This window comes from Mustela nivalis (genome assembly GCF_964662115.1).
Source record: "Mustela nivalis genome assembly, chromosome: 7".
Lineage (NCBI taxonomy): Eukaryota > Metazoa > Chordata > Mammalia > Carnivora > Mustelidae > Mustela > Mustela nivalis.
In genome coordinates this window covers 88,759,555-88,781,432 of record NC_139026.1, presented here as the reverse complement: position 1 = coordinate 88,781,432, position 21,878 = coordinate 88,759,555, and the positions used below count along the sequence as shown (strand labels likewise).

General features: G+C 41.1%; 1 protein-coding gene and 1 long non-coding RNA gene across 5 annotated transcripts in view; one reads left to right on the top strand and one right to left on the bottom strand.

Moving 5' to 3' along the window:
* LOC309869733 (HIG1 domain family member 1C) overlaps window positions 1-21,878 on the bottom strand; it is a 39,777-nt gene that overhangs the window by 4,606 nt on the left and 13,293 nt on the right. Inside the window, exons 1-4 of one of the 4 annotated variants that reach the window (XM_082741324.1) lie at window positions 12,609-12,692; window positions 12,017-12,066; window positions 11,194-11,295; window positions 6,517-6,651 (exon numbers count right to left, since the gene is read on the bottom strand). In XM_082741324.1, coding sequence (XP_082597450.1) covers window positions 6,517-6,651; window positions 11,194-11,287 — 229 coding nt within the window. In that variant the 5' untranslated portion in view covers window positions 11,288-11,295; window positions 12,017-12,066; window positions 12,609-12,692. Of the gene's footprint in view, window positions 1-6,516; window positions 6,652-11,193; window positions 11,296-11,923; window positions 11,941-12,016; window positions 12,067-12,608; window positions 13,187-21,878 lie in introns of those variants that run through there. The other 3 variants (XM_082741323.1, XM_082741325.1, XM_082741326.1) reach the window with 3 other exon arrangements.
* LOC309869742 lies at window positions 9,273-12,869 on the top strand. The gene is made up of 3 exons (XR_014314341.1): window positions 9,273-10,714; window positions 11,841-11,994; window positions 12,320-12,869. It is a non-coding gene; the product is annotated as an uncharacterized lncRNA (long non-coding RNA).

Genomic DNA, 21,878 nt, shown 5'->3' with positions numbered 1-21,878 from the left:
ACATTGTTGGACAACAGTCAGACCCACAGATCCTTCAGCAACTTCTGGATCTCCTCCTCTTAGCTTCTTCAACTCCTAGGCCAGTGGATGAACTCCATGATTGAGGGTCCAGCTTCTCCTACAGGTCACACCATGATCAAAGCTGGAGTCAGTAAGAGACTGACCCAAGTTTCTCTTTGTGGGTTCCAGCTCTTCCCTGAAGATCGCAGTTAATTTTTCCTTCCCAACTGCTGCCTTGTTAACTTTAGGCCCCAGCCTTAGGAACATAAGCAGTCTAATATGGACTGTTTAATCAGCTCTCAAAATTGATTAGGGTAGGGGCGCCTGGGTGGCTCAGTGCATTAAGCCTCCCCCTTCGGCTCAGGTCATGATCTCGGGGTCCGGGGATAGAGCCCCGCATCGGGTTCTCTGCTCAGCAGGGAGCCTGCTTCCCCCTCTGTCTCTCTGCCTGCCTCTCTGCCTGCTTGTGATCTCTCTCTCTGTCAAATAAATAAATAAAAATATTTTTTAAAAATCTTTAAAAAAAATGGTTAGGGTCATATTTCTATTAAAAAATCCCTTTTTAGGGCGCCTGGGTGGCTCAGTGGGTTAAGCCGCTGCCTTCGGCTCAGGTCATGATCTCAGGGTCCTGGGATCGAGTCCCGCATCGGGCTCTCTGCTCAGCAGGGAGCCTGCTTCCCTCTCTCTCTCTGCCTGCCTCTCCATCTACTTGTGATTTCTCTCTGTCAAATAAATAAATAAAATCTTAAAAAAATAATAAATAAATAAAAAAAATAAAAAATAAAAAATCCCTTTTTATATATCACTACTGATAGTTTTGCTTCTCTGATCCTGACTGGTACAGATTTGGGTACAGGAGCTTCCAGAGGAGCATAGCCATGAGGGTAGGTTCTCTGAATTGGTTCTGGGTCATCTGGAATTGGTTCTGTGATCTGATTTGGATTTAAAGATATTAATGGCCTTTTTTTTTTTCCAGGAGTAAAGAGGATGCTAGCAGTCTAAGGCACGCAGTAGTAAAACATCTTTTTAGATTGTCACCTATAGAAAACCTTAATCAGGTATCTATAGAAAACGGGCTTTGGGTGATCAGGTATTTACTGTATGAGAACATTTAGTGGAGATAAGAAAAATAATTAGGCTGGTTTCTTCTAAGTGTGCTGGAGAACTTGGGAACACAAAATGAGGGACTCAGGGCTTTCAATTCCTTAATCCAGGTGCTTTGAGGGACCTGAAAGCCTTATGACTTTCCAGAAAGAAACTCAGCTCCCGTAGCAATGAGGCTGATATTTTTGAAAAACATACAAAGGAACTAATCCTGATGGTGACTAATCATAACAATAATAAAATTCCCAACCTCACAGAATCTCTTATGTCAAAGTTAGGGCATTGCTTTGGGAAGAGTGGGATTAGGAAAATTGAAAATTAGCATAATTTTCAATTAATAGGATAGGATAATTAATTCAATTAATAGGATAATTAGGATAAATAGGAAAATTGAAAATTAGGATGGGACCTATGGGCAAGTTTCTGTGAAATAGGGTCCTTGAACCCCTGTATGACTGAGACTCCTTTGCACTCCTTCCTGCGAATGACTAAAACTTGGAATGAAAGTTAATCTCCACTAAATGAAGTTGGAATGCAGAGCTTTCTTGGTTTACATCCAGGGTACAGCAGAGATTCTGCATTGGCAGTCATTCTTCTTTAAGGGGGCAGTTTTGTTCCCCTTGGCAATGTCTGTAGGCATTTTGGGTTGTCACACTCGAGGTTGGTGGGTGCTGTTTGCCTGATAGTTGCTGGGGATGCTGCTAAACATCCTGTAATGCACAAGACAGCCCCCCACAACAAAGAATATTCAGTCAAAATGTCAGTAATGCTGAGATTAAGAAACTCCACCATTAAGGAAGGTATCCAAAGGCCTAGGGAGATTGGAATGTTAAAGTGGACTTATCCTCCTCCCTCAGCCCCTAAATATATCTATTTCCTTCACCAAGGCTATGTGAAATACATTTGTGAAGGGAGTCTCTGGCATCCTTGGAGAGTTCTGTGACTGTCTTCTGTAAGCCAGAAATGACAGTGGGAATTGCTAGGCTCCCTGAATTCAGTGGAGATGATGGGATCCTGAGTGGCAGGGCCACGTGGCATCATTTAAGCGACAGAGACAAGGAGAGCATGATGTACTATAATGGGCAGCAAAGACCAAACTGTAATAAGCATAGTCTAGGCCACAAAGCTCTTTGGCATTGGCTAACTGATTATGGTATCCCTAGACATAAGAGTGGCGGGCAGTGCATACGCAGAAAATCTCCCAGTTTGGTGAGTAGAAGTCTCACTTAAATCATCATTGTAGACAGCCATGGCCCCCGAAAAATTCTCAGACTGAATCACTTTATGGACCCAGAGTCCCTTGAATAAAGGAGAGGTCAGATCTCCTTAAGAAAAGACCCTGTTATACAGCCAAAAATATAAATACTGTAAATACTCCATCTAGCCTTTCCTAAAGGGATCCATGACCACTCACCAAGGTGCCTGTGCATGAGGAAGGGCAAATAATCACATTTGTGGGAGATTATTAAGTATTGGCTTTGAATTGATACTGATGCTTTGAGAATTAGGGTGCTCTACCAGCCAAGCTAGAAGTTTCTGGAGGGCAGGTGGTCAGTTGACCTGGTGGGACCCTGAATTATTTCCCTAGTTCTGGAATGTGTAATTGGAATGGACAAACCCAGCAAATGTCAGAGTCCTCCCATCGGTTCCCTGACCTGTGGTGTAAAAGCTATTATGGTCGGGAAAGCCAACCATAAGCCATTCTACTTGCCTCTACCTACCAACAGAGTAAACCAAAGCAAAACTGCATTCCTAGATGGATTATAGAGATTAGCACCATCATGAAGGACTTTAAAGATCCTAGAGTGGTGATTCCTACCGCACAGGCATTCAGTATGCCTCTTTTGCCAGAAGACAGGTGGATCTTGGACAAAGATAATGGATTTCTATAAACTTGATCACTCTGACTGCAGCTGCCGTTCAGGTGTGGTTTCATTGCTAGAGTGTATTGGTATAAACATATTTACTATTTGGTTTTCAGCTAGTAATCTGGTTGATTGTTTTTTTCCTGTATACCTTTTAGTGTGCGTTCACTCAGTTGGGCCAAGAGTATACTTTCACTATTCTGTCTCAAGACTGCCTGAAGTCTCCAGCCTATGCCATAATCTAGTCTGCAGGGACCTTGATCATCCCTCCATTCCACAGGACATCATGCTAGTCCATTACATCGATCTGATCTATCAAGGGGAAATTAGGTTACTGCTACAGAATACAAATAGGATAAGGAGGTGTGTGTCTGGAATGCATTTCTTCTGGGGCGTTTTTTAGTACTTCCATGTCCTGTGATTAAAGACAATGGAAAACAATACCCAATATAAGCAGGATGGCTAATGGCCTTCATTTAGGAATGATGGTATGGGTCACCATAACCTTGTCAAATAACCTTGAATAGCCAAGGTGCTAACTGAAGGCAAAGGGAGTATAAAATGGCTAGAACATGGTTATAACACCAGGCATGACCATCCGACCAGTTATAGAAACAAAGTCTGACAGCTATGAATATTTCTTCCTTATTTTGATTTGAATACATTTGTGTATTCATTAACGATTTTTTTATTTGCCACTTCCATTTATCTACCATCTAATGGAAGAAGTGCTAATGATAATTATCCTTATATTTCAGGATTTAGCTTTAGGATATCAAAGGGAAATGGGACTCTGCTCAAAGACAAATCCACACCACTCAAAGATGGAGAAAGGGATTTTTGTGTCTCCTTTTGGGAGAGAATTAGCATGTTTTTGGTTATACATTGAATGGTTGATTTTGCCATTGTCTTTATTTCAAAGTTAAGTGTATTAAAAGAGGTGTATATGGATGCCAGGTTGACAAGAGGTAGACAAGGGTGAATTTGTATTGTGTCAGCTTAGCTAAACTGTAACTACATTTTCCAGATTTCATTTCTTTTTATTCTGTGAGCTACTGCAGAAGGGACATTTTGCATACGATTTAGAAGGCAGAAGTGAAGCAACAGCCAAATACATTTTATGCTCGGAAGGCACTGATGCAGCATATCTTTGGTTATCTTCTGGTCCCCTTCGTTGGCATGGGGCAACAACTAGGGAGTACAGCTACTGTGGCTTCTGCTGAATTTCCTCCTTCACCTTTTCTGACTCCTTGGCCAAGTCCCTGTTTAGTAGCTCCCAGATGAAGGGCATCATCTTGTCCTCTGTCACTGCCGTCATCGAATTTAGAGGCTTAGAGATGGTGAGAAATCCACAAAGGTTCCAAGCAGTTCATCATGTGTGTTCCCAGCTCATCCTTGCAAGTTCTAGATTTTTTTGCTTCTCTCACTTTACATCTTGTGCTTGCCCACTTTGGGCCCCAGCTGCTGATACATATGCAAGAGCCTCACAATCATGTAATGCCAAATGCCTATAATAAATGTCTCCTTCTGTATTACAGCTGGTAGCTCTGCTTCTCTCCTCAAACCCTGACTGACTCACTTACCACACCAAGCTACGTCCAGTCCTAGTAAGGTGCCATGCTCCTGTGCCTTTGTTTTGACCTCTGTCTCAAATCCTGGTCTCCTCTCTGCCTACCTAATTCCTCCACGTGCTTGGCTCCTATAGTTTACATCCTGAGAGACGCCTCCTCGGGACTCTCCGCACTCGTTCAAGGCTCCCCTCTGTGTTATGCTTCCAGAGCAACCTGTGCTATCTGTCATGATATCCATGATTTTATACCGCCATCTTCTGTTCTTGGTCGTTCTCCGTAAGGAGCCTGACCACTCTGAGAGTGGGGACTGAGTCTTATTTCTGTATCTCTAGACTGGCACAGGGCCTTGCACATAGCAAGTGCTCAGTAGCTATTTGCTAATAGCTAATTGATGAAAATGAGCACTATAGTTCTGTAGTGAAGTTTCTTGTATTTTGTTCAACACCTGCATATCACAGCTCATAGTAATAAGATGTAACCATGTAACCCCCTACATGCAAAGCCCCACACACATCATTCCATAATCCTAGACCCATTCTTAGGCTGACTCTACTCTGCACAGCATGAAGGAGAACTAGGAACATGGTGGCTTGTTCTCATTAATGTAGACGAAAAGAAAGTTAGATAATTTAGGTCCCAAAGTGGACTTACTGAGAGAACTATCTGGTTTAGCCATTGATGTATTAACCAAATAATTTTACACCTGTTCTTTGGATGCGACTGTGTTTAGTATTGCTTAATTTATAGACTAATTTAAAAAGGTTTACCCATTGCTCAGACTGGGAATAAAAGGAGAACAGATGTTGAGGCTTGTGGGCTCTAAAAATGTATTCTTCCCAGTTAAACTAAATTAATAATTATACCTGCTGTTCATGTAGCCTGGGAACTATGACTTAGGTGAGTGATAAAGGCTGGAGTCTAGAACCACTGCTTTAGTTGGGTTACCTAGGGTATAAACTATTCACTGCTCCTTTCACTATACAAGATAACAGAACCCATAATCTGGTTCTCTACATTTTTAAAATTAAGCTCCCTACCTTTTAAAAATTTTTTAGGTATAATTGTCCTACATTATATTAGTTTCAGGTGTACAACAATGATTCATTATTTGCATATAATGTAGTGATCACCATAGCAAGTCAGTTAACATCTGTAACCATGCATAGTTACAGAATTGTTTTCTTGTGATGAGAACTTCAAAGATCTACTCTCTTAGCAACTTTCAGATATACCAAACGGTACTATTAACTAGAGTCACCATGCTGTACGTTACATCCCCCACATACATTATTTTTTATTTTTATTTATTTATTTTTAAAAAAGATTTTATTTATTTGGGAGTGAAAGAGAAGGAGAACAAGTGCGGGGGATGGAGTAGGAGGAAAGAGCAAGGGGAGAGGGAGAAGCAGGCTCCCGCTGAGCAGGGAGTCCCATGCAGGGCTCGATTCCAGGATCCTGGGATCATGACCTGAGCCAAAGGCAGACACTTAACTGACTGAGCCACCAACCAGGCACCCCTATTTTTTATTTTTTAAAGGATTTTATTTATTTATTTGAGAGAGAGAGCATATTCAAGGGCAGGGAGGGGGTAAGCGACAAGCAGACACCCCACTGAGTGAGGAGCCCAGTGTGGGGCTGGAGCCCAATGAGGGGCTTGATCCCATGACCCTGAGATCATGACCTGAGTTGAAATCAAGAGTCAGGACACTCAACAGATTGAGCCACTTGGGTTCCCCAGGACTTACCTCTTTTATAACTGGAAGTTTATACCTTCTGTCTACTGTTTTTTTTTTCTTTCAGTGCTTAAAATACCAAGAGACTAAAGCCTCTTACAGGGAATCAACTTCAAGTGAGGTTCACTGTCTTTCTTACCCTTCTTCCTCCATTATATCACCTTGACCCAACATTCATTTTCTAAAATAAATTAAAATATTCTCAAAGACAGCTGAATATAAGACAGAAATTAAGCAAGTTACCTAGAGTCACAGCTCCTACAACAAATCCTTGGGCAGCAACTCTCATATGAATAAGATGGATGGACATTTTCTGATCTTTTCTGTACTTTAACTTGTAAAGACCATAGGACACCACAGTCATAAAGCCTGCTATTCCTGTAAATTAAAAAAATGAGGTTATGTGAATAGTAGGCTAGAATCCCCAAGATTTAGAGAGCTGAATAGAAGAGTGTCTAAAGGGTCGGCACTTGGAAGATAAGCAGGACAGATACCAAAGGATACATAAGAGGAACGATACTGGATTAAAAAAATAGACCCTTAACACTAATGGATTCAATATTTGCAGTTTTGACTCTTCCCAGAAAAACCTCAATCCTGTAGTGTAGTAATTTCTAATGTTCCTGAGGCATAATTTCCTGTTGTGCATGGCTTTTATTTGGGACAAGTCACTGAGCCAGTGAGCAAACCAACCAAACCTCCCAGCATGCATGCCTTTCGAATGTTTGGCTTTACTCCTCTCTGCTCCTTATCAAATAAGGAGGAAATCTAGTGGTAACAATTTTTTTTTTTAAAGATTTTATTCATTTATTTGACAGACAGAGATCACAAGTAGGCAGAGAGGCAGGCAGAGAGAGAGAGAGAGGGAAGCAGGCTTCCTGCGGAGCAGAGAGCCCGATGCGGGGCTCGATCCCAGGACCCTGAGATCATGACCTGAGCCGAAGGCAGCAGCCCAAACCACTGAGCCACCCAGGCGCCCCTAGTGGTAACAATTTTGATCTTCTGTAAAATGAGATACTTAAATTTTAATGAGATGAAAGGTATGAATATTTGCATAAGAAGTATGTAGCTGCAGAAAGATCTGTGACTCTAGAAAACTCCAGAAGCACACAAGTATTTCCGTATTCCCTGCAAATATCACGGGGTGAGGATACTGCTGTGACAACCAAGATCCTATATAATTGACTCTAAGACAGAAAACTGATAAACTGAATAGGAAAGATTCCAGAAGGAGATTTAAAACACGGTGAGAACTTAATTCATGACAAATCAAAATAACCAAATAACCAATAAGGGAATAGTTAGTTGGTACAATTTTTTTAGTATAGAGAACTGATTTGAATGTGTATCTCACAGCAGATCCTACAAAAAAATTCTGCATGAGTTAGAATTGAATGTAAAAAACAAAACAAAAATATCAATAAAAACTAGAGGAAAACAGAATAGCATATTTATAACATCTGAAAGAAGGTAAAGTAGCTTTAGAGAAAATGGGGAGGACAAAATGCCATATTTTGACAGAGGACTAGAGAAGACTTCACATAATAAAAGTATGGGTCTATTTTTTGGGTTCCCTCTTCTATCATGTTGATCTGTGTATTTATCCCTCCAGCAACACCACCCTTTCTTGATTAGGTAGCTATCTAGTATGCCTCAATATCAGGTACAGTGATTTCATCCATGTTATCCTTTAAAAAAATTTTTTTAACATTGTTTTAGCCATTCTAGGACTTCTGCCTTCACATATAAATTTTATTTTATTATTTTTTTAAGATTTTATTTATTTATTTGACAGAGAGAGATCACAAGTAGGCAGAGAGGCAGGCAGAGAGAGGGAGAGGAGAAAGCAGGCTCCCCGCTGAGCAGAGAGCCTGATGTGGGGCTCGATCTCAGGACCCCGAGATCATGACCTGAGCAGAAGGCAGAGGCTTTAACCCAGTGAGCCACCCAGGCGCCCCCACATATAAATTTTATTTTTTAAATTTTTTAAAAATATTTTATTCGTTTATTTAACAGGGAGAGACCACAAGTAGGCAGAGAGACAGGCAGAGGGAGGGGGAGAAGCAGGCTCCCCGTGGAGCAGAGAGCCCAATGTGGGATCATGACCTGAGCCAAAGGCAGAGGCTCAACCCACTGAGTCACGCAGGCGCCCCCACATATAAATTTAAGAGTAAGCTTGTCTTACCTACAAGAAACCTTGCTGGGATTTTGAAAGGTATTACACGAAACCTGTAAGTCAATTTGGGGAGAACTGACACACATTCTTTGTATTTATATTCTTCTTTACTATATATTTAGTCTTGCAATCCATGGACACAATACTGCATGTAGTCTTCACATTTATTTAGGTCCTTTCTGATTTCTTTCATTAACATTTTGTAATTTTCAGTATACAGATTATATACATGTTTTGCTAAGCATGTATGTAAGCTTTGGAGTATTTTCATTTTCTTTGGAGTGATTATGAATAGTGTAATGTTTTTATTTCAGTTTCCATATGTTTTTTTTTAAAGATTTTATTTATTTATTTGACAGACAGAAATCACAAGTAGGCAGAGAGGCAGGCAGAGAGAGAGAGGAGGAAGCAGGCTCCCCGCTGAGCAGAGAGCCCGATGTGGGGCTCGATCCCAGGACCCTGGGATCATGACCTGAGCCGAAGGCAGAGGCTTTAACCCACTGAGCCACCCAGGCGCCCCCAGTTTCCATATGTTTGTTGTTAATATATAGCATGCAGTTGGTATTTATGTAGGATAGCAAGTTTTGATTAGTTGTGTTGGCACACGTGTGTCTCTACGGGTGGGTGAGGATATATTCTTTCAGAACCCATTTAATAGATGGAAGTAAGAGAATAATTGCATTTATGTGTATATTTTATAGGCTGATTAGCAAATGAAATAAAAATTAAAATGACAAACAAAAACTGCAAAAAACAGTAATAGATACATTGACAAACAGGTACCATGCTGAAAGCTCTGTAAGTTTAGCCCCATCTTAAGAACGCTGACAATATATAATAAGTGGTATTAAACTGAACGTGCTTCCTGCTCTGGAAATTCATATTCCTGGGAAATAAGCAAGAGAAACATCAAGAAGTTGACACAAAGCTACACTATGTATGAGGAAAAACTGGACAACAGCAAAACTAAATAACAGCAAACTGAAATGACCCAAACAGAGGGATGACTGCCATAGCTGTGAAAAAAATATTAAGTATGGGCAGTGCTAATACACAGAAATGTACACACGAATATGTTAAATGAAAGGAGCAAAAACAAATGATCAACACAGAGCTTCAGTATATATGTAATGTATGCACAGACCTTAACAGTGATCATAAGACAGTTTGAAACAGTACAAATAGATTGTAATGATGGAAGTTGTTTAATAAATAAAAATGTTTTGTAAGTTCTCTGTGCAGGACACTATCCTGCAGCAAGAAATACATAGTAGATATTATTAAAATAACCACAGCTAAACTAATCATCAATATATATTCAAATTTTATCATTTATTTATCTAGCAAAAACTTGATTCTCTTCCCTTATCAAATCAAGGCTCTGTTCTTAGTTAAATTGGTTTTGTTTCCTTCAGAGATGAAAGTCAGAACCTTTACTGTTTTCCGTATAGTGTCTCTGTAGTTTGTATATAATTGAATTTAGCTGGAAACACTTTTATCTTTCTACTTTAATCACCCTAAATGTCTCTGGAAAAATAATTTAATTTATGATAGGCACAGTGATTAATGTCTCTTCATGATAGTGATCTGTTCAAGTGGCACCTAGTTCTATGAATTGTTTTTCTAGTTAAAAATGCTAGAAAGATGAATTAATCACTCTAATATTATTTGCTTCCATTTTTTATGGATGCTATTATCAAGTTTTAATCAAATTAAATTCTAAACAACATATTATAATAAAGTAAAATTTTGATTCTTTTTTATATGCAAATAATGACATGAAGTTGCTAGATTTGCAGGGACAAGGAAAACCCAATAACATACCTATTGGGAAGGTTTTAATGAATTAATCACTTACGTCAGTATAACTTACATAATGTAAGTCTTATTTAAATAAATTATTTTAATAGTTTCCAGACCAAATGAACACTAGGAAAGAGTCATGGCTGCAGAATATAATAATGCTTAGATTACCTTAAGCATCCAAAAGAAGAAACAGAAAGCTTAGGTTTTAAAACATAATATTGGTGCTTAGAATTTTTTTTTTAAGTCCAGATACATACAGTATTATTCCAAATGTAAACACACTAAGTCTGTGTTGGGGAAGGATAAAGAGGCTAAGACCAGGTCTAATTATAATAACACTTCTTTAATCTAGAGTTTACTTAACCATCAACCTCAACATCTGGAACACATCAGGAAACCAGCACAAAGGGCCATTGAACTTGAACATCACAAAGTTCATGCTCTCAAGTGTACAGACAGGTAGGTAGCCTAGGCTTTCATTCAGAGCCTCCTTACTCTGAATTGACTCACAATTCTTTTAAACTTGTGTATCTAGCTTCTGATGCCACAGAATACTAGAGGCAGAAGTTTTTGATTGTACTTAATATTATATGGAAGAAACAGAAAAATCTGTAAACAATTGGGTATAAGAACTTAAAGGTTGGAGTTAGAGGACAAAGACCCCTATACATCTCGGTCACTAAGACTTTCAATATAATAAGCTGATGCTGCTGATGATCTCGAGTCATCACAGAAGTATTAAAGCTCATTCAGTGTGGTCCACTTAGAGTGGCTAGGAATTAGTAATTTGAGATAGACCTCTAATGAATGGGAGTTAAAGAAATAAAATTACCTGAAAAACTTTAAGTGATAGAAAACATTTCATTTCTCAAAGATACTGGATAAATGCATTGTTATTACAAACAGTTCTCCAGTATCCAGTCAAGGCTTGTACTTACCTATGGGGACAAAGGGGGAGTCCTTAGATTTCCTGATCAGTCGGGAGAGTTGGCCTTCTTCCTCATCTGCTGACCACTGGTTATCTGCAGACATTTTTCTCTCTAGTAACAGGAGGGGATAAATGTGGTTGCTGAAAATCATTAAAAATCCATTTATCCTCTCCCAGTATATTGTTGATCATATGTTCATCTGTCTTCAATTTGCTTGATCCATGCCTGTCTGCTCAATTGAAATAAACATGATGTTTCCTTCACCCTTTTCATTATGGAATCATTTCATTTTGTTTGGGGTAAGGGGTAAAAGTAATGAGAGGTGATGATAATCAAATTCCATGAATACGGAATAAAGACAGATCATAAACGTGTTATTCAGTCTCTTTTCACTGCTCAGCATTTGAGATCATTGGGAACCTCAATCATTGGGACTTCTTCCACAAACAGTAAGAGAATACTTTTACAAAATGCTATTGTAAAGAACAATGGCAGTGCCAACATAGGCAAAATTACCTCCAAATTTACAAGTGATGGGAGAGTGATCACTGCAACTCTTCAGAATGTGCAGAGCATTATAAAGTCATTGAGATATTTACCAAGCACCTACCACATGCTATGCTAGACAATGGAAATAATCTTCCTTGTCTACACAGGAATGAGGGAAACTTGCAAGAGCAACTAGAATCACAATCACCATGGTTAGCAAGCACCTCAGTCCATTATCCGTGCAACCCACCATTTTCATCTAAAAACTCAAATACGGTGACTTCATCCTATGAATCAGCTTTCATCAGAAATTGTAACCTGGTAAGTGGCCTAAGAACCATACCTTTGGGAAACCACACCACCTGCTGTGTCCTGGTGTTCCTTCACAGGAAGCTGTAGATCAGAAGAGGCTTTGTAAGGCCAGGACACGTATATGTTCAATTTCCCACTAATTGACAATAGGAAAGCCCAGAAACAACGCTGTCCCACCCCAGGGGGGTGTGGCCAGCTGGTATTGGCCGAGGTTTCCACATCCCTTGCTTGGAAACTCACTAGTAACAGCACCTGGACCACAACACTAGATTTTCAAATTAAAGAACCAGTAAGTCTTTGAAGAACTTCTTTTCCTTTTACTCTGCCTTCACAGGGAGCTCCCAACTTCCCTCTATGGCTCTGAGTCTCACTACCTGACTCCAGGACCCCAAATCAAGAGCAAAGTGGGCCCACTGTTACAACACTGGGCATGGGTGGCAGTGGGCATTATTAGCCATCTGAGACCAAGAGTTTGGTCTTTAAGGAATATGCACTTGCAAGAGGGGCACCCACTGGGGTCTGAATCCCGGGTTGAGGGGCCACGGGCCTGTCTGGGGTCACCTGGAGGCCAGACCCTCACACCTGTGACTGCTGGAGAGCCTCGAAGCTGCACGAGTGCCCACCTGTGAAGGACGTGATGTCACTACGCCCTTGGCCAATCTGAGGGCCGGGCAGGTAGGCGGGCAGAGGAAGGTGCTGAGTGAGCCTCTGCCTTGCGTCTGCGCCTGCGCCTGCGCATGCGCCGGAAGCACGAGCCTGGGAAGGGCTGGTGGTGGACGCTGCTTTGGCGTCCGCTGTACCCCGAACCTTCCAGCATTTGAGGCCTTGGGGAAGTCCTGGTTCACCGCCTCTTTCTGACTGCAAAGATGAGCACAGAGGACCAGGTAGCATTCATGGTTTTTTCCTTATAACTTTAATTCTTCAAGTAAGTTCAAATTTACAGAGAAGCTCCCAGAATACGACACAGAACCTCACGTTCGACACCCAGGTTCCCTTGTGTTAACACTGAGCCTCATTCGATTTATCATTTTTCCAAAGACAAATTTCTCCCCTTCTTCCTAAGAACCATCTGAGAGCAAGTCGCGTGCTGATTCACCCTACCCCCTAAAAACTTCTGTAGGCATTTGGGGCATTCTTTTCTGTAGCCATAGTACCATGGTCAAAATCAGAGTATTAGTGTTGCTGTAATACTATAAGCAAGAGGTTTTATTCATATTTCACCAGTTAAGGTCCCAATGATGACCTTAATGACAACTTTTTTTCCCATAGTCTAAGATTCATTCAGGAATACATACTGTGTTTGGTTGTCAAGTCTCTTTTCCTTTAACTTGGAACATTTCCTTAGTCATTGTACTAGTCAAGATTCTCTAGAGAAACAGAACCAATAGGAGATATATATGCATACATACATACACATATGCCTATATTCATGTATATATACTTATAGATGAGATTTATTGTAGGAATTGGCTCGTGTTTGTGGGGGCTGAGAGGTCTCATGATCTGCCATCTGCAAGCTGGCAATGGTGTAAGTCCCTGTCTAAAACCAAAGGCCTGAGAACCAGGAGCACTGATGTCTGAGGTCAGGAGACGATGGATGTCCTGGCATAGGCAGGGAGCAAATTCACCTTTCCTCTGCCTTTTTGTTCCGCTCATGCCCTCAGTTGATTTGTTGATGCTCAGCTGCGTTAGTGAGGGTGATCTTTATTCAATCTACCAATTCAACTGCTAATTTCTGTGGGAAATGTGCTGTCTGCCAGTTTCTCTACTGTAAAGTTACCATTTTTTTTCTCTTTATACTAAATAAGTATTTTGTGAGGAGATACTTAAGTATTATAAAAATACAGTTATTTATCAGACTTATACACATTAATTTCAGCACCCATTGATGATCCTTGCCCGAATCAATTAATATTATGTTTCCCAGATGGTAATTTTATAAATCCATCATTCTTTTTATAATTTTCAGTTGGCATTCTAATAGAAGGAATTGTTTTCCCTTCTTCCCTATTTTATTTTTTTAAATGTTTAAAAAAGATTCATTTATTAGAAAGAGCATGCACGTGTGCACATTCTTAGGGGGTGGGGAGCAGAGGGAGAGAGAGAATCCCAAGGAGATTCCCACTGAGTATGGAGCCTGGTGCAGGGCTCAATCCCACAATCCTGAATCCATGATCTGAGCTGAAATCAAGAGTTGGATGCTTGGGGCACCTGGCTCAGTCATTAAGCGGCTGCCTTTGGCTTGGATCATGATCCCAGAGTCCTGGGATCGAGCCCGACATCAGGCTACCTGCTCAGTAAGAAGCCTGCTTCTCCCTCTCCCACTCCCCCTGCTTGTGTTCCCTCTCTCACTGTGTCTCTGTAAAATAAATTTTAAAATCTTAAAAAGAAAATTGGGTGCTCAACCAGTTGAGCACCCAGGTGATCCCACCCCTGCATTTTTTTTCTCTTTTCCTATGTAATTATTCATTTATATCAGTTTGGACTCATGACTATCAACTTCATTCAGTGGCTTATAATCCATTACTATCATTATTTATTTTGAAGGTCTCATTGCCCCAGATTTGGCTAGTAGGAGCCCCTTTAAGCTGGCTTCTATGTCCTATTGACATGACCCCATCATTCTTCAAGTATTATTCTTTATATTCTGGCATAACAAGGTGTTCCAGGCTAACTTTGTACTTTTTCTGCCCCAGCCCTGAAATCAGCTATTTCTTTATGGAGCCCGGATTCATTTTAGTGGAGAGTGGTATATAGAAACCAAGTTCTGGGCATTAGAGGTATTCATTGTTACTGGAGTGTCATTACTTCTATACCCTGTCAGCAGACAGAATTAGGATTTATATCTATGTCTATTTCTATTCCTATGTATCTATATTAAAATCATAAGGCAGTAGTAACATCTCCATGTTCAACCCAGTGCCACATGGTTCATTCTAGTCTTCCCCTTTTCATATTTGTGATTCCTTTCTCTCTGAGAGAACTGGCTCCTACTATGTTCAGGATATTTATTTATTTGCTTAATTCTAGAGCACACAAAAATTCATTTCAAAAAATTCAGAATTTCTGACCCATACTTCTGTGAAAAACAAGCCTATTAAATATTTTTATAGTTCTTTTTTGTCAGAGGGAAAATAGTCAAAATACAGTCTTCAAAAATCACTTGGAATGAAAACACATTTCTACACAAAAACTTGTGTGCAGATATCCGTAGCATCATTATTCTCAGTAGCCAATAAATGGAAGCAAGTCAAACATCCATCATTTGGTGGAGAAATAAAATGTGATATGTCCATACAATGGAATATTATTTGGGCATAAAAAGAAATGAAATACTGTTATGTGTACCTAATAGATGCATCTTGGAAACATGCTAAGTAAAGAAGTCTGTCACAAAAGACCGTATGATGTGTGATTCCCTTTATATGAAATGTCCAGAATAGGCAAATCTATAGAGAAAGAGAATAGATCAGTGGTTGCCTAGAGCTCTGAGACAGTGGGGGGAGAATAGGGAGGGACTGCTCATGGTTACAGAGTCTTTGCAGGGGTTAATGAAAAAACTGTAAATCAATGGTGATGGTGGCACCTGGGTGGCTCAGTCAGTTAAGCATCTGCTTTGGCTCAGGTCATGATCCTGGGGTCCTGAAAACTAGCCCCTCGCTGGGCTCCCTGCTTGTTGGGGAGCCTGTTTCTCCCTCTCCCTCTGTCTGCCACTCCCCTGGCTTGTGCTTTCTCGCTCTCTGTCAAATAAATAAATAAAATCTTTAAAAATAAATGAATAAATAAATAAATAAATAAATAAATAGATTGTGATGATGGTTGCACAACTCTGAATATAATAAAAACCAGTAGGGGTGCCCAGGGGGCTCAGTCAGTTAAGCATCTGCCTTCACTTCAGGTCTGATCTCAGGGTCCTGGGATCAGGTCCTGCATTGGGCTCTGCACTCAGCCAGGAGTCCACTTAAGAATTCTCTCCCTCAGGGCACTGGGTGGCTCAGTGGGTTAAGGCCTCTGCCGTCGGCTCAGGTTGTGATCTCAGGGTCCTGGGATCGAGCCCCGAGTTGGGCTCTCTGCTCCTCTCTCTCTGCCTGCCTCTCTGCCTACTTGTGATCTCTGTCAAATGAATAAATTAAAAAAAAAATCTTAAAAAAAAAAGAATTCTCTCCCTCTGCCCTTCACTGGTCATGCTCTTTCTCTCTCAAATACATTTAAAAATCTTTTTTCAAAACCCACTTAATTGTATACTTTAGCTAAATTTTATGATATGTGAATTCTATGTTAATAAAGTTGTTTTTTTTTTTTTTAAGTTACTTGGAACAAAAGCTACTTGGGGTGATTTTTTTTTCCCCCTCCTGTATCAACATGGTTAGGAATACAGTTTGTAATATAATTAGATGTGTGTGTGTGTGCTTTAATGATTTTATTTATTTGATAGAGTGAGAGAGAGTGCATGAGTGGGGCAAGGGGCAGTGGAAGAAGTAGGAAGCCCAACAAGGGTCTTGATCCCAAGACTCCAGAATCATGACCTGAGCCAAAGGCAGACGCCTAACCAACTGAGCCACCAAGGTGCCCCTACAATTAGATGTTTTTTAAAATTTTTCCATCTTAGGGTCCCTTCATTTTTCATTTTATTTTACATGAGACATTCTTTTGTGTATTTTATGTAAGACATCAACATGGTTCCCAAAATCAAAACTAAAAGAACAGCTAAAAGAATACAGTTAATTATGTATCACTTCTCTCTCCCCTTTATTTTTACTCTTTTCCCACACACCCATTATAGACAACCAAGGGTCTCCTTTAGTCTTCTGAAGTTTCTTTTTGCAAAAATAAACACGTACAAATGTGTTTTCTTATTTACCCATCTTTTTTATGGAGAAGATAGATAGTTTTACCTAACATCCGTAGATAGTTTTACCTAACATAGCTCTTATTTACTTAACAACAGCGCCCTGAAATCACATGCTATCACTTCATAGAGCTTCTGTGTGTCTTCCTGCCTTACAGGTGTGTGGAACTCCACTACAGAAGCTGTAATTTATTCAAGCATTCATATGTACGAACACCTAGCTTGGGAACATTGCGAGCAGTGCTATAATGAATTATCTTGTGCATCTGTGTTTCATATTATTGAAAGTGTAGCCTTAGGATGAATTTCTAGAGGTGGGATTGCTGAGCCAAAAGGTAAATGCAGGTATATTTGCTAGATATTGCCAAATTCCGCAAGAGGTGTACAAAGTTATATTCCCATCAGCATTCTCTGGAAATGTCCATCTCTCCATGGCCTGCTCAACTGAATGTGTGGTCAGACTTTTGAAGTCTTTTCTGATAGGTGAGAAATGGTATCTCACAGTAGTTTTGAGTAGCATTTCATGTGTTGTGAGTGAGCTCCAAAATATTTTCACTTGTTTAGGGCCATTTTTGATTATTAAAAATCGTATGTTAGGTTTCCTAATTCTAAAGCTCCTGGAAAATTTGGGGAAGGTTGGACAATATCCTCAGGCTCATCAAAGGATTCTGAGTTAAGGGATTAATATTGAAAGGCTCCAGAAATAGAAATGGTCTTTTTAGCATGGGGAGATTTGTCAGGGACAAACATGAACTGTCTTATAAAATGCAGCCTAATTTTCTTTTTGAAACCTAGAGTGTACAGATAGCCATTTGCTCCTTGTATCCCTCATTCAATTCTTCCCACAACTATTTGCCATTCCGCAATGTTCTCACCTCAGCTCTATGTTAGTCCAGTCGGGCGCCTCCCTGAAGGGCCTGCTATCATTTACATATTTGCCTTTTCTTTCTTGTCCAGTCTAGCTGAGATGGTGGGTAGAAAAATTCCTCCTCTTCCCCACTCCCAGATGTATCCACATCCTAATCCCCACAACCTGTTGGATGTGTTATGTTACATGCCAAAGGGAAATTAAGGTTGCAGATGGAATGAAGGTTGCTGTCCAGCTGACCTTGAGAGGGGAGGTTGTTCTTGACGTCTGGGCGGGGCTGATATAATCACAAGGGCCCTAATAAGTGAAACTGGGAGGCAAGAAAGTCAGACAGTTTCAGAAAGAGATTTGAAGATGGAGAAAGGGACCATGTGCCAAGGAACCCATGCAGCCTCTAGAACCTGGAGAAGGCAAGAGAACAGATCCTCCTTAGGGCCACCAGAGAAAACAACCCTGCCAGCACCTTGACTTTAGCCCAGTGAGACCCATTCTGTCCTCCAGAACTGTAAGATAATACATTTGTATTGTGTTAAACCACTAAGTTTGTGGTGATTTCTTATGGCAGCAATAGCAAACTAACGTGGCTCACGTAGGCCTGGCACAGTAGCAGCCAGTCTGCCCCAAAGGCCCCGAGAGGGTGTTGATGGGGAATTGGACAGGACAGCTCTGTGGAACTCCACTAAGGGAAATCCGTAGGAACGGAAAGGACTAAGAATGGAATCCTGGGGAGGTAGAGGGCAGCAAAGGAGCTGGAGCTGGAGCAGCCAGAGGGTCAAGAAGATACACAGGAGAAAGGAGGAAGATCTCAAGAAGGGAAACAAGAATCTGATGTTACAGAGCTCCTACAGGCCTTTATATTTGGAAAACAGCAGTGAGTTTGTGGAGAACAGTTTCAGATAGGGCCGGAAACCCAATGATAATGGTTTGAGGAGTGAGTGGGAAGTGGGGAAAAAAAACCCCAAAACTGAATTTGGTATTTTTAAGAGATTTGACAGGGAGAAAAAGAGCATAATAGTTTCAGGAGAAAGCAAAGCTAAGTTTTTTTTGTTTTGTTTTTAAGTTTTTGAGTTTGTTGTTGTGTTGTTTGGTGTTTTGTTTTTATTGGAGGAAGGTGGTGTGGATTTTAGATAATTTGAACATAGGGGAAGAGTGAAGAAGCAAAAGGATTATAACTTGGTAGAAAAAAGACCTGAAAGGGATGACTCCAGAGCCCAGGGCTGGCCTTGCAGCTCTGGTCAGGAAGGGGCATCTGTGAGGTTCTTAAATTTCCAGACCCACTGAGTGGCTCTCTTTATGTTTTTCCTTCGGCTGAAGTGAGCAGTGAAGTCCTCTGCTGAGAGGAGACGTGTGGAGATGAGCATAGTCAAGGTTTGGCCCCTGTGGCAGCTGCGGGTAAATCTCAAGACTTCTGAGCAGCCCTGAAAAGTCTAACTCAGTTCTCATACTCTGAGGCAGCAGAGGAGGCAAATGGCTGAAATTGTTCGTGCGTTTCGCAGAGATTGAGCGCTGCTGATAGGAAGCCGAGTTAAGTCTGGTGTCCTATCCCTGAGAAGCTTCCCAGTCAGGCATGGGGGACAGATGAGTAGTGTCACACGGCAGCACATTGTGGGGGTGGGAGGAGGAGGCCTGGGCTTGGCTGAAGGGCCTGAAAATCAACCTGGAGAAAGGAGGAAGTTCTTTTTGGAGAAAGTGACTTACGGGATATTTTAGAGAACAAGTACATTTGAGGTGAAGAGGAGAGGGGGTAGGGGTATTTGAGGCAGCAGGCATGGCCTGTGGAAAGGTCCAGAACACACAGCCCACATAGCACAGGGTGCAGAGCCAGGGGTGGGAGTGGCCTGTAGAGGACCTACCTACACGGCTAGTGGGGCCAGATCATAAGAGCCTTGCATTTTAGGCTCAGGATTTTGAGGTTTCATCCAAAAGCCATGAGAGGCCATCAGAGGATTTGAGGCAGGAAGTGACTTTTAAATTTCGGTTCCAGAGAATAGCACCGAGGACAGATGGGAGGATTGGAGGGGTCAGGCTGAGGCCAGTTAATCCAAGTAAGGAGGAATGTGAGCAGATATGTTGGGGGAAGAAGGGAAGGAACAGAGTTTGACTGGCTGTGGGAGGTGAGGAAGAGAGAAAGCCAGGAAGATGTCCTGGTTTCCAGCTTGAGTGAGAGTGACAAGAATAGTTTTGCCATTTACTCAAATCTAAAAAAAAAAAAAAAAAAAAAGCAGCAGCAGATTAGGGGTAAAGGAGACCCCACAGTCAGAAATCGGCAGGTTTGTATGGCAGTCGGAGAAGGAGGCATGAGTAGGAGTGTGAGGATGGACTGATTTTTGTCTGCTGTCCAGCCTAGTTCAAAACGGGACACCGTACTGGCTGGCAGCCAGAGACAGCCTGAGGCAGGGCAGCAGCACTAGAAGTCTCTAGGCTGAAAGCTAGGTTTAGTGGGGGTGGTGAAAGGCTAAAGGCTCTTTCAAGAATAGGATTACAGCATTTGAATTTTCATATGCGGCAATTTGGAAACAATGACCAGGAGCAAGGCATGTCTGTTTTCCTCTAGAAATGGTAAGTTTATTTGTAGGAACATTTTTCCAGGGAGAGGATCCAGACCTTTCATCAGATTCTCAAGAAGTTTCTTAGGCCCCTATAAAAATTAAGTATTGATACCTGGTGGCACCATTTTTTTTACCTCATCCTCACACTTTCAGACATAATCTGTCATCCAGGTAGGGGTGTGCACTGGCTGTGTGAGCAAAAGGCAAACGTTTCTTCAGAAAATTTTAGTCAGAGTCCCAGAAGTCCTCCTTCCCAGAATACGAAGGGAGGGAAATAAAAGCCCAAGAGCAAAACTGCGGGCTGATTGTGAATGATTTATTAGCTGTGCCCACTTTCTCCCACATTTTCTCCCACTTTCAACATTTGGGCAGATGAGGTTGCATGGATTGATAAGCAATTTGACATATGGCAACATTTATATTTACAAATAAATATTACATATTTATTTTAATATTGCAGCATTTTCTTCTTCTTTTTTCTTTTTAAAGATTTATTTATTTATTTGACAGAGAGAGATCACAAGTAAGCAAAGAGGCAGGCGGAGGGGGGGGAGCGGAACAGGCTCCCTGCTGAGCAGAAAGCCCTATGCGGGACTCCGTCCCAAGACCCTGAGATCATGACCTGAGCTGAAGGCAGAGGTTTAACCCACTGAGCCACCCAGGCGCCCCGTTCTTTTTTTTTTTTTTTTTTTTTTTAAGGTTTTTAGATTTCTTTGTTCCTAAGCTTTGGTGAACAATAAAATTGAAAAGAAACTCTTCTTCTGGGATCAGAGTAAATGATCTGTTCCCATAACCTGAGAGGTGAGATGGAATTTGAACTGAGCGCTGCTGCTTTCACGGTCCTAATACTGCCTGGTTAGCCTGACAGGTAAAATGTGAGCTGACAGGTATTTTACCTGCAGGTAAAATAAAGATTAAAGGGATTTGGGGAATGACGTTTGCATTTCTAGCACTCTGTGTAGAAGTTCTTTGCAGCATCTCACATAGGTGCCAAACTTTTTATTGTTAGATGCCAAAATTAGAGCTTTGACAAGTCATTTTTTGAAAAAAAATTTAAGGATTTTACTTATTTGACAGAGGGCAGGAGCAGGCAGAGAGATAGGCAGAGAGAAAGGGAGAAGCATATTATCTGCTGAGCAAGGAGCCTGATGCGGGGCTCAATTCCCAGGACCCCGGAATCATGACCTAAGCCGAAAGCAGACCCTTAACCCACTGAGCCACCCATGCACCCCTATGCCAAGTTATTTTTTATGGGAGAATTCTTTAAAATTGTGCCAAGTCTCCTGTGGGGCTTCTGGGTGGCACAGTTGGTGTCCAACTCTTGGTTTCAGCTCAGGTCATGACCTCAGTGTTGTGGGACAAGCCCTGAGTGAGCCCCGACTTGGGCTCTGTGCTCAGCAGGAAGTCTGCTTACGTTTTCTCTCTCTCTGCCCCTCCCCCCACCCCACTTGTACTTGCATGCCTGTGCACTCTCTCTCTCTCAAATAAATAAACAAATAAAATCTTAAAGAAAAGGTATGCTGAATCTCCAGAAAACATGGTATATGATAATGCAGTTGATGGGAATTCCAGGACCACATTTATAGAAGTAAAATATCTCTTCCTACACAGCAAGATAAACTCCATT